The sequence below is a fragment of the Suricata suricatta genome, chromosome 9 (assembly GCF_006229205.1).
Source record: "Suricata suricatta isolate VVHF042 chromosome 9, meerkat_22Aug2017_6uvM2_HiC, whole genome shotgun sequence".
Classification (NCBI taxonomy): Eukaryota; Metazoa; Chordata; class Mammalia; order Carnivora; family Herpestidae; genus Suricata; species Suricata suricatta.
The window spans coordinates 81,488,997-81,502,005 of NC_043708.1; the positions used below are offsets into that span (position 1 = coordinate 81,488,997).

Consider the following 13,009-nt stretch of genomic DNA (forward strand, 5'->3'; position numbering starts at 1 on the left):
CTCTTCTGTTAGTAAACATCTTGAAGGCAAGAATCAGGTTTATTCAAGTTTGTATTTTTCGTTTTCTTCCTTTTTCTTTTTATCTGGAAATAATTTTATTTTATTTATTATTTTTAATGTTTATTTTTGAGAGAGACAGAAACAGAATGCGAATGGGTTAGAGGCAGAGAGAGAGGAAGACACAGAATCCAAATCAGGCTCTAGGCTCTGAGCTATCAGCACAGAACCTGACACAGGGCTCGAATTCATGCTCTGCAAGATCATGACCTGAGCTAAAGTCAGATGCTTAACTGGCTGAACCACCCAGTTGCCCCATTATCTGGAAATAATTTTAAACTTACAGGAAAGTTCTAAGAATAATGCAAAGAATTTTCACATACCTGATAGCCAGATTGACCGGTTAACATTTTGCTACATACTTTAGTATATATTTCCTATTGTAAGAACATACTTGTGTCAAAGTCAAGAAATTTAGCATTTTGATATAGTACTATTCTGTAATTCGGTATTCTTTATTGCCTGTGTTCCATTTTTACCCATTGGTTTAGTAATGTTCTTCATAGTAATGTTTTTCCTAGTTCAGAATCATGCATTGAGTTCAGTTATATATCTCTTTAGTCCCCTGTGATCTGGAACAATCTTCTGCCTTTCTCTGTCCTTCATGACATTCATATTTTTGAGAAAAACAGCACAGATATGTTCTAGACAGCTTTATGTTCTTGGCACACAATATCAACTAAGAAGTTTTTAGAAAATACTTACTGAACATTTTGGGGGAGAGCGTGTTTCTTTCAGAAAGTTTAATATGGGAAATAAGTTTGGTGGTTTGTTGTTTGTTTTTTTGAGAGAAAGCATATGTTTTGACATAGGGACTTAGATTTATATCTTAGTTCTGCCACTTACTAGCTTGGTAGCACTGGGCAAGTTACTTTATCTCGCTGACTCTCAATTTCCTCAACTCTAAAAGGGTACAGATAAAATGTTGGCTTGAAGAAAGGAGATAATGTGTGTAAATAGAGTGGCACATGATGTGTATACAGTGAATGGCGGCTAATAATATTTCACTTCAGTGTAACTTCCAAGTTGTGAGAAGATGATTGCCCTTGCCAGGTCCGAAGCTTAAATACTTCTTTAGTTCTGAGTCTGTAGGAGACAACGGAGGAAGAGCCAGAACTGGATCAAGGAAGTATGAAAATCAGTTGTCACATTTTATACTTTCCTTGGACATTGCCTAAGAATTCCTTCCCTTTCATAGATGCTGTAGATCTCACCGAGGATACGGAATTTTTGCTACCACACACAGACTCTGTGGTGTTTGATACTTTGCGTTGCTGTTCACTCTCCACGCTTAATAACCAAGTACAAAATGGTAATGTTCAAAGAATGATTTACAGGGACAGCTCCGTATTTGCTTGTCACTTGGTTTATTGACGTAACTTGTGTGCTGACTTCACTGGAATGTGGCATAGTCAAATCTGGCTTCTTCCACTCCTGAGTTGGTGTGAGAAACACTTGGCAGCTACTAAAGTGCTATTCTTTGCAGTTATTTGGTGTAATTTGCCACGGAAGTAAATTCCATGAGGCAATGATCTTGCGAAGTTGTACTCTTGCATGACTAAAGGAGTTCCTGCTAAGGGGCAATAATCTCTAACTCAAGGTGATTCTCTTGGCAGCCGGGAAGATTTCCAGAGGATTCCAGAACTTGCCATCAACCCATTGGGGGACCGGATCATCAATGCCTTCTTTCCGGAGGGGTGAGTCCCTGTCATTGTGGGGCTTCCTTTCCGGGGCTAATCTGGAATAATGATATTGGTTGGGTCATCATAGACTGTGATCCTCCTGATTATACTGGGCATCCCTAACTTAGTCACGTCTAGAATATCTCTTCTGTTCTACCCTCCTCCCCATTTTAAACTTCAAATAGGTATATGAGCCTATTTTCAAATTTCTATCTTTAATCCTTGTTTATCTTTAATGTAAAACTAAATTGTTTAAAACTTTTATTTGGAAATAATTTCAAATTTATAGAAAAGTTGCAAAAATTGAAAATAATACAAAGAACTCCCAGACTTATCCGTTGTTATATTGTTAACATTTTGCCTCATTTGCATGTGTTCTCTCAGTTCAGGCCAATGAAATATAATCAAATCACATATGTAATTACAAATTTTCTAGTACCCACATAAAACAAAGTAAAAAATAAGCAAGTTAAATTAACTTTATCAATATATACTTTATTTACCCAGTATATTTAAAACATTATCATTCAATATATGATCAGTATTTTTAAATTACTAGGGGCGCCAGGGTGGCTCAGTCGGTTAAGCCTCTGACTTCGGCTCAGGTCAGATCTCACGTTCGTGGGTTCAAGCCCCGCGTCAGGCTCTGTGCTGACAGCTAACTTGGGGCCTGGAGCCTGTTTCCGGTTCTGTGTCTCCCTCTCTCTCTCTGCCCCTCCCTATCTCATGCTCTGTCTCTCTCTCTGTATCAAAAATAAATAAAACATTAAAAAAAATTAAAAAATAAATAAATTACTAATACATTATATTCTTCTTTAATACTGTCTTTGAAATCTTATTTCATGTAATTTACACATATAACACCTATCAGCTACTGTAATATTAATATAAAATACTATGTCTTTTATTCTTTTTACTAGCTTTTTTAAAATATAACATTGAATAAGTTTAAGGTATACACAGTGATTTTATGTATGTATATATGAAAAATGATTACAGGGGCGCCTGGGTGGCTCAGTTGGTTAAGCCTCCGACTTCGGCTCAGGTCAGATCTCACGTTCGTGGGTTCGAGCCCCGTGTCAGGCTCTGTGCTGACAGCTCAGAGCCTGGAGCCTGCTTCCGGTTCTGTGTCTCCTTCTCTCTCTGCCCCTCCCCCTCTCATGCTCTGTCTCTCTCTGTATCAAAAATAAATAAAACATTTAAAAAAATGGTTTAAAAAAAAAAAAGAAAAATGATTATCATAGTAGGGTTAGTTCATTTATCACCTCACATTGTTACTATATAACATTGTTACTGTGTAAAGAGAACTTTTATAATCTACTCTATTAGCAAATTTGAAATATACTATATAATATTGTTACCTACTCTCACCATGCTGTGCATTACATCCTCAGAACTTATTCATCTTATAACTAGAAGTTTGTACCCTTTGACCATCTTCACCTTTTTCTCCCACTGCCTATTTTATCCTAATAGATTAATCATATTCCAATTTTTATATTCTTTATAGCACTTCCCCCTCACTCCAGTATACCATCCAGTCTGGGTCATTTGTCATGTCTCTTTGGTCTCTTTTAATGTGGACCATTTTCACAGCCTTTAGTTTTCTTTTACAACATTGGCTAAGGATGCAGTCCTCTCCTCCACACACACAGTTTGCCAAATAGATTTAGGTTTGTCTAATGGCTTTTGATATGTTTCACTACCTAATACACCGCCATCAAAGTACTGGGTAAATATTTATCCATCTGATTAGGTACTTTTTTCTGGATAAAGCTTATTACATAGTTTTAAGTAATCTCTTTTAACAATTTCTTCCTGGTTCCTTGTGACTTATCTGTATGACCCAAAAGGACTTTAACAGGTTCAGTAGTTGCCAGTTTCTTTCTTTTTTTTTTTAACTTGGCCTTCTATTTTTTTTAAGTTTTTTTTTTTTTTAACATTTATTTATTTTTGAGAGACAGAGAGAGACAGATCATTCGCAGAGGAGAGTAGAGAGAGAGGGACACACAGAATTGGAAACAGGCTCCAGGCCCTGAGCTGTCAGCACAGAGCCCGACACGGGGCTCGAACCCACGAACCATGAGATCATGACCTGAGCTGAAGTCAGATGCTCAACCACTGAGCCACCCAGGCACGCTGCCAGTTTCTTAATAATGAGACCAAGTGTCAGTGAGGATACTATCAGATAAAATATGCAGAGAGGAAATTTTAGAACTCTGAATTGAGACCAAAGGAATTTGCAAGTGAAGTTGGACATTTGAGTAAATTTGAGTGACAGAGGGGAAAGACTAACAGCTAGTTTATGTGAAGACAGGAATCTAATCAAACTGAAACCTGCTCTCTTCAGATTCATGTTGACAATGAAGAGTCTCCTGCCTCTCTACATTTTCTCCTTTTTCTCTCCGTCAACTGCCCTGTTTGTTTCAGGTGTGGTTTTGTGCTGAATTCTTGCACTTTTTCCACTTCCTCTTCAGCCCGTGCAGAGCATTGACCCTGTCCAGAGATAACTTTCACAACTATGCTTTGTATCCAAACATTTTGGAATGAAAAATAAGCCTGGTAGAATCATTTTGCCAACAATTTTTTCACAGTTCCATAATGACCATTGATTATTTGAAGAAGCGATTCTTGGGAAGCTGTTTTATAAGGCCAAACCACCTTTGTTGGGACTACAGTATTGGCCTCCATCCTGTGCAGCATTCTGCTAGAGCCAGTAGGCAGGTGCATATGAGGAAGTTAAGGCCCACACTGGGCTCCACCCCTGAGCTCTTAACAAGCTGAGCTTCTGCTTCTTGCTCTAAGAAGATACAGAGATTTGGTTTCTGGGTTTTTTGTTTCTTCTCTATTCTTTTGCAAGAGGAATATATATATATATATATATATATATATTTTTTTTTTTTTTTTTTTAAATGAGATTTGAAAATGGAGGTCGGCTGGGTGGCTTAGTCAGTTAAGCATCCGTCTTCGGCTCAGGTCATGGTTTGTGGGTTAGCTGACAGCTAGCTCAGAGCCTGGACCCTGCTTCAGATCCTGTGGCTCCCTCTCTCTCTAACCCTCCCCTGCTCCTGCTGTCTGTCTTTGTCTCTCAAAAAAAATAATAATAATAAATAAAAAACATAAAAATAATAAACTCAAAAATAAATAAAAACGTTAATAAAAATTATTTAAAAAAGAAAATGGAGCATTGGTATTAGTTTCCTTTTACCTTTGAGTCATGTGTCAATAATATATGTACTCATTAACCTGGCATGTAACTCAAATCTTATTCCATATTACTTGATTTCTCACATCTTAGGTTTTTTATGACATACTGTTCCATTAGCAATATATATCCAACTTAAAAAACTAACAGTCGGGGCGCATGGGTGGCTCAGTCAGTTAAGCCTCTGACTTCGGCTCAGGTCATGATCTCATGGTTTATGGGTTTGAGCCTTGCGACAAGTTCTGTGCTGACAGCTAGCTTGGAAACTGGAGCCTGTCTTTAGATCCTGTATTTCCCTCTCTCTCTGACCCTTCCCTCCTCCCACCGTCTCTCTCTGTCTCTCAAAAAAATAAATAAATATGTAACATAAAAAAATAAAAAAAAACTAATAGTCATTCTTTTGAATAAAGTGAGCTCAGGAGCTAGCTTTAAAAAAAATTTTTTTTTACATTTTATTTATTTTTGAGAGACAGAGTGTGAACACGGGAGGGGCAGAGAGATAGAGAGACACAGAATCTGAAGCAGGCTCCAGGCTCTGAGCTGTCAGCACAGAGCCCCTGATGCGGGGCTTGAACCCACGAACCGTGAGATCATTACCTGAACCAAAGTCGGATGCTTAACCCACTGAGCCACCCAGGCAACCTATGAGCTAGCTTTTGAACTCCATCCTAGAGAGTCTGATCTGCCTGTTTCTGTCTTGCACTTGAGACACCTGACATATGACAACTATTCAATGGGGCAGGAAAAGAGTGGGATTTGCTTTTAGGTAGCCCCAGGACCCAGACGACCTATTCTTTCCATGACTGCCTTATATAAGTAACCATATCACATTGGATCTTTTCCTTTAATTAAGGAATATTAGGGGCAACTGGATGGCTCAGTTGGTTGAGTGTTCCACTCTTGATTTCAGCTCAGGCCATGATCCCAGGATTATGGGTACCAACCCTGCATCAGGCTCCCTGCTGAGCATGGAACCTGCTCAAGATTCTCTCTGCCTTTCCCTCTACCATTCCCTTGCTTGTGTGTGCACGCTCTCTTTCTCTCCCTCTCAAATATAAAATAAATAGCATTGTTCGTTCAAGTTTCAGAATTATTTCTTTTTGTATAAGTTTATTTTAAATGTTTATTCATTTTTGAGAGAGAGCATGCATGCTGGAGGAGCAAAGAGAGGGAGACCGAGGATAGGCTAGCTCTGTACGGACAGCAGATAGCCTGGTGCAGGGTGTGAACTCAACTGCAATATCATGACTTGAGCCAAAGTTGGATGCTCAGTCGAGCCCTGACTTAGGCTCAGGCACCCCTAGAATTATTTCTCATAGAGTTACTGATTTGCCTATGACATGATTGATTTTCTCTAATCTTAAGTACCAGAAAAGCTTTATACAGGGGCACCTGGGTGGCTCAGTTGGTTAAGCCTCCGGCTTCGGCTCAGGTCAGATCTCACGTTCGTGGGTTCGAGCCCCACGTCAGGCTCTGTGCTGACAGCTAGCTCAGAGCCTGGAGCCTGCTTCCAGTTCTGTGTCTCCTTCTCTCTCTGACCCTCTGCCTCTCATGCTCTGTCTCTTTCTGTATCAAAAGTAAATAAAACATTAAAAAAAAAAAAGAAATAACTCCCAAATCATTAAGATAGCTAGTTAAAAAAAAAAAAAAAGCTTTATACATAAGTCTTCCAAACATTATAATCATGAGAAATGGGAGGGAGAAAAAAAGATATCCAATTATGAGAGGATAATAAAATCATGATAAAGTAACAGTTACTTTGCAGGCATTTAAAATGTTTCACAGTGTTTATGTTGATGCAAACGTATAAAAGATTACAAAAGTAGGGTGGAAAATTGTGTGTGCATACAGTTTGTTCACAATCATCCAAAAAGCATAGAAAAATAAATGGAAGAAATATATTAATGATTATTAAAATTGATTGACGGAGCTAGGAGTGGTATTTTTCCTTCTATTTCCCCCCAAATTTCCAAAAATGTATTCATTGCTTTTATAACAAAATATTTATTTTACAAGCTGCTTTTCCATAATATGCCTTAACCTTAAGATACGTGGTATAGGTGTATGCGACTGCAGGGAAAACATCAGAGGTGGCTGGGGAGTCATTGGGTTGACATGGCTAATTTGCTGCTCACTGTAAAGTTCGAAGGCATGAGTTCAAGTCCTGGCTTGCCTGATAGTGTACTCTTGGTGCTACTTAAAATCCTCTTTGGGAAAAAAGATACAAGGAATTCCAATAGGTGACTCTGACCCTGCTGAGTTCTGTTACCTCTCTTAGTCTGGTTAATCATTTATAACGTGGGAAAAATAATACCTATCTCACAAGGTTGGGTTGATTCTTAATAAAGGTATTTCATGAACCCTAAAAAATCATGCATATGGGGAAAGACCTCGTTAAATGGACATTAAGGCCACTTTAGCTAAAACTGTTGCCAATATATTGAATACATAGGAAAGAATTACCCCGCTTGACATGGTATTCTGTTTGTTCCATTTCCCAATCAGAGAGGACCAGGTAAACTTCCGTGGATTCATGAGAACTTTGGCTCATTTTCGACCCATTGAGGATAATGAAAAGAGCAAAGATGTGAATGGACCAGAACCACTCAATAGCCGAAGCAACAAACTGCACTGTAAGGAGATAAAGTTTTCTGCCTTAAAATGTTTGCTTTTATTTCCTAACAAAGCATGTATTTACACATTCATTGAATAAGCATATATATAAAAGTATAGTGATTAAGTATAGTGGAATTAAACGGACTGGGTTTGAATCTCAGCTCTACCACTTCTTGACTATGTGATTTTGGGCAAATGACTTTAAAACTTTGGGCCTTGGTTTCCTCTTTTGTAAAATGGATGTTAAGGGATTTCACATAGGGATATTGTAATGATTAAATGAGTTGTAACATGGCAAGTACTTCAAATAGTGCCCGGCAATAAGGGTTAGCTACTGATATTATCCTTAAAATTCATAGAATGTTTACAATGTGCCAGGCAATGTGTAAGTGCTAGAGCAACAACAGAGAATAAAATACCCAGCTATAAGAAAGAATGGCAGTTCTCAGCCTTAGGATTTGATGGATACTAGATGTGACTTAAGTAGAGGTAGACAGCTGTCTCAGTGCAAGATTTAACTTTTGCCCCCATGCCTCCTGCCTCCTTTCTTTGCATACTTGTTAGAGTTCCCTCTGCCCTTGTTGGTTCATGTATGGTATTGCCCAATCCCTTACAGCACTTCTCCAGAAATTGAAATTGTATTGCATTGATGGAGCCCAAGCTTCTCTTACAAGAGTATACAGTGGTATGCAGGGAGGTCTTTGAAGCCACAGAATAAATGGGGCCCGTCAAGTATATATTGAATTTTATTGATTTAAAGTAAAATAAAAAGTTTTTTAAACTTAAAGAAATATAGATAAATCATAGAATATAATGAATTTATATACGTTTGAGAGATTCAGGGTACCTAGCCAGCTCATTCAGTAGATGCGTGACTCTTGATCTTAGGGTCAGGAGTTCAGCCCGATGTTGGGCATAGAGATTACTTAAGAAAAAATAAAGGGAGAAGAAAAAAGAAATATGAGTAATTGAAACTTAAACTTTTTATTTGTGGCCTTTGAGCTACATCCTCAGATCTCCCTGGCTCTAGGACTATAACTTACTCCTCTCTTGATATCTTAGGTAAAGAGTTTCAGAAGCACGGAAATAAATTTTGTTACATAGGACAGGAAAGATTTTTGAATCAAAATAGTAAAATACTGCTCTTCTTTACCACAATATCAGGTACCTTACTGTAGAGCAGAAAACTTAAGTATAAGCAAAACAGTATAGAAGAAAATAGAACTCTAATGAATTGTTCTCAGATCTATGAAATACTTTATGTTTGTTAGTGAATTCTAATTTCTTCTTTCAAAACTAAATACTAGTTAAGACAAGGCCTGTATCTTAACGTTTTGAGAATTTCAGCATCGGGGCATCTGGATGGCTCAGTCAGTTAAATGTCCCAACTTCGGCTCAGGTCATGATCTCATGGCTCTGTGCTGACCGCTCAGGGCCTGGAGACTGCCTCAGATTCTGTGTCTCCCTCGCTCCCTGTCTGCCTCTCCCTTGTTCACGCTGTCTCTCTCTCCTTCAAAAATAAATAAACATTAAAAATAACTTTTTTTAAGTTTCAGCAGATATTTACTACATGTTTGTCTGATTCTGGCATTAGCATAATAGAAATTTTCTTATTCAGTGTGGTCAGACTAGGACGTGCTCAGTGAGAAAGCCAGCTATATAGCATGGGATCGTAGAAGAGGATACATAATTTAACATTTTATTTTACCTTAAAATATTTAAAAACGCATTCACTGCCCAGTCTTTTGATGAAGGACTAAGACTTTGTTTTTGTAAAAGTCTGCGGATGGGAGTCATGTGACATTTTTGTATAGAGCACATCCATAATGTGCTGGGGTTTCTGGTTGCAGTTTCTTTCAAATGGAAAGAGAATTTAAAGATAACTCGTAAAGCTCTCTGAAAATAGAATCTTTCTGGTGTTTACATTTTTTCTTTAATCTTCTACAGTTGTTCTGCCACACTTAGGTTAGCAGCAGTTTTTTTTTTCCAGTAACTTAATTTTGAACCTTTCAGAAGTAATCTAATTTTCATAAAAACAATAACTGTTTTCACATTTCACTTTTTATTAATTATATAGTTTTATTAAATTAAGTAAACATAGCACAGTTTTAGGGCATGGATATATCTGAGTCGTCGTGACCATCCACTTCCGCTGGTGGAGTAGACACTCGGGTGTCGCCCCTTAGCTACGAGTATGCAGGGAGCCCCCGAATATGCCGTGAGCCACCCCATCCATTGGAACGGTTTACAGAGGGAGGGGGAGCGTCTGTAAATCGAGTAAGTTGGTTAAGGAGAAGACAGTTAAGAGACATTCTGTGCTCCACGAAACTATGCTTGCTTTTCTAATCCAGGATTAGAGGAGACTTTAAAGGTCATCAGACGTAACACACACCTTTTACCTGAATTCCCTCTCTGGCATGGGCCATACTTTTTTCAAGTCGTAAATTCCTTTGGCAGTCTGGTGAATCCTACTGATGCTATCTCAGAATAGTTGTGAATTCATAAAGTCAAATATGTAGGATTATATCCTTCTTTGTATATTAAATAACAGTAACATTTGAGGCTGTATAACATTAGAGCTGTTTTCTTTTTATTATTTTTGAAGTATAGTTGACATACAGTATATCAGTTTCAGGTATACCATATAGTAATTTCACATTTATGTATATTGTGAAATGCTCATCACAATATGTCTGGTTACCCTCTGTCAGCATACAAAATTACTACAGTTATTACTGTGCGTTTTCCCTGTGCTGTACTTTATATCCCAGTGACATTTATTTTATAAGTAAAAGTTTGTGCTTCTTGTTCTCTTTCACCTGTTGTGCTCATCTCCTCACCCATCTCCATTCTGACACCTACCATTTTGTCCTCTGTATTTGTGAATCTCTTTCAAACAGCTTTGTACCTTCAGTGTGATGTTACACAAAACTACATAGGTGGATAAAATTACATAAAACTACGTGTGCACGTGCGTGAGCGCGCACACACACACACACACACACACACACACACAGTGAAATCAGAATGAGCTCTGTGGATTGTACCACTGTCAATTTCTTGATTTTGATGGTATGTTATAGTTACACAAGATATTAAACACCAGGGAAGGCTTGTGAAAGATATATGGGACCTTCCTATGTATTTTTTTTGTAATTTCCTGTGAGTTTCTCCTCCGAAATAAAAAGTAAAGAGAAAAATAGAAAGAAGGAAACAGCCAACAGTACATTGGTGAAAGTAATAGAGAAACACATTCATGTGCTTCTCTGTGTATATTTCTTTCATGGCATTTGTTAATGTAAAATAGATTTCAGAAAAACACTTAATAAAGTCTTTGTCAGTATTTTGTTCTATGTAGTGGAGCAGCAGTAGGTTATAATACCCAAAAGGTATAAATGTGTGTCAGACCAGAAAGAGGTTCCCAGTGGTCTGTTGCAAGGCTCATTTCGCTTTTTGTTTTTCTTTTCATCAGTGACTTTCATTGAAGCTGAAATAAGCAAATATATTAAGTTTCTGGTTGACCCTAAACTTGGAGGCTTAGTTGAATAAGACATCACAGAATCAGAGCCAAGAGACATACTGATAGTTTGAAAAAAGTTGGACTAAATCTAGTAAAATTAATGTTTTGAGGGATATACCTGGGGCGCCGGTTGGGTGTCAGATTTCAGCTCAGGTCATGATATTGCAGTCTGTGGGTTCGAGCCCCGCGTCCGGCTCTGTGCTGACAGCTCAGAGGCTGGAGCCTGCTTCAGATTCTAGTTCTCCCTCTTTCTCTGCCCCTACCCCACTCATGCTCTGTCTCCCTCTGTCTCAAAAATAAATAAACATTAAGAAAGAAGAAAAAGATCTAAGGGGTAAATCTAAAATAAAACCACTGTACACTGTGCCTGGCTTTAGCACCTTTACCTTCACCTCAAAGTAATGTAATACCAGGCCATAAGAACAGAAGAGTATCCTTTAGAATGAGAATAATGGTAATCCCACTCTATGACAGAGAATACATCTTAGACACCGTATTTCATTTTGGATCCCAGAGAAATACTAAAGCATATTTATAAGAAAGTAACCAGAAGTTGGAGAGCACTAAAAGCCATAAATCATAAGGGAAATTTTTGTTTATTGTAAAAAACACAACATAAAATTTATCATCTTAACCATTTGTAAGTGTACAGTTCAGTAGTGTTAGGTATGCTCGCAGTGTTGTGAAACAGAACTTCAGAAATTTTTGATCTTGTAAGTAAATCTGAAACTCTATACCCATTAAACTCCCCTTTCCTCCCATAAGGAAGATTTTGAAAGAGCTGGGCATAAAGTCAGAAGAAACAGACTGGGTTAAAGATTTATCATCAAGTATATGAAAGTCTGTCATGTAGAAAAAAATTTATGCAGTGAAGATTATGGAGATATTTTAGTTCAGAAGAAGGAAGCATATTTTTAGCAAGAGATATTCACATATAAATAGTGCCACCTCCCAGCAGGTAATTTTCCTGTTGAAGAAAAAAAAAGGGTATCTTGTAGAATGCTTTTTCTTCACCCAGGGTCCACAGACAAAGGAGTCTGGAAAGGAACGTAGAAAGGAAAAATAGAGTATATTTTTCTCCCAGCCTCTACTAAAATTTGGTATGTCTTTCATCTATGAATGCTGGCAGTAGGCCACAGCAGCAATAGTGGTATCTGTGGCTGACACCAGTAGAAACCAGACATTTTAATTTCACATTATAGTTGTTGCAGATATCTCAATTGGTCATTTGTGCTTGTTCCTGGTTCCAAATTAGGATGGTTCTTTGACCCAATGTTATTTAATATGTAATAGGGAAATAACAACCATGTTTCTTTACAAAGCTGTTTTATTTCATTTTATTTTTTTAAGTTTACCTATTTTTGAGAAAGATAGCATGAGTGGGGGAGGGATGGAGAGAGAGAGGAGAGAAGCGAATCCCAAGCAGGCTCTGCACTGCCAGCACAGCCTGATACAGGGCTCGAACTCACAAAACCGTGAGATCATGACCTGAGTCAAAACTAAGAGTCAGACACCTAACCAACCAAGCCACCCAGGCTCCCCTACAAAGCTTTTTAATATTTAATACTCAAAGCAATATACAGATTCAGTGCAATCCCTATCAAAATCCCATTGACTTTTTTGCAAAAATAGAAAAACCTTTCCTAAAATTCATACAAAATCTCAAGAGATCCAGAGTAGCCAAAAGAGTCTTCAAAAAGAACAAAACTGGAGGTTATACTTCTTGATTTCAAAACTTACTACAAAGCTATAATCATCAATTCAGTGTGGTGTTGACATTAAGTATAGATCTGTAGATCAATGGGATAGAGTAGAGAGCCCAGAAATAAACACTTATATATGTGGTCAACTGATTTGTGACAAGAGTCCCAAGGCTATTCCACAAATGGTGCTGAGAAAACTGGATATCCATGCGCAAAAGATTGGAGC

At 37.8% G+C, this 13,009-nt stretch overlaps 1 protein-coding gene across 1 annotated transcript in view; it reads left to right on the top strand.

Annotated features, from left to right (window-relative positions):
• CHP1 (calcineurin like EF-hand protein 1) overlaps positions 1–13,009 on the top strand; it is a gene marked incomplete at its 5' end in the record, with an annotated part of 40,812 nt that overhangs the window by 11,584 nt on the left and 16,219 nt on the right. Inside the window, 2 exons of the mRNA XM_029952229.1 lie at positions 1,674–1,754; positions 7,450–7,577. Of these exons, the coding sequence (XP_029808089.1) occupies positions 1,674–1,754; positions 7,450–7,577 (209 nt within the window). The remainder of the gene's footprint in view (positions 1–1,673; positions 1,755–7,449; positions 7,578–13,009) is intronic.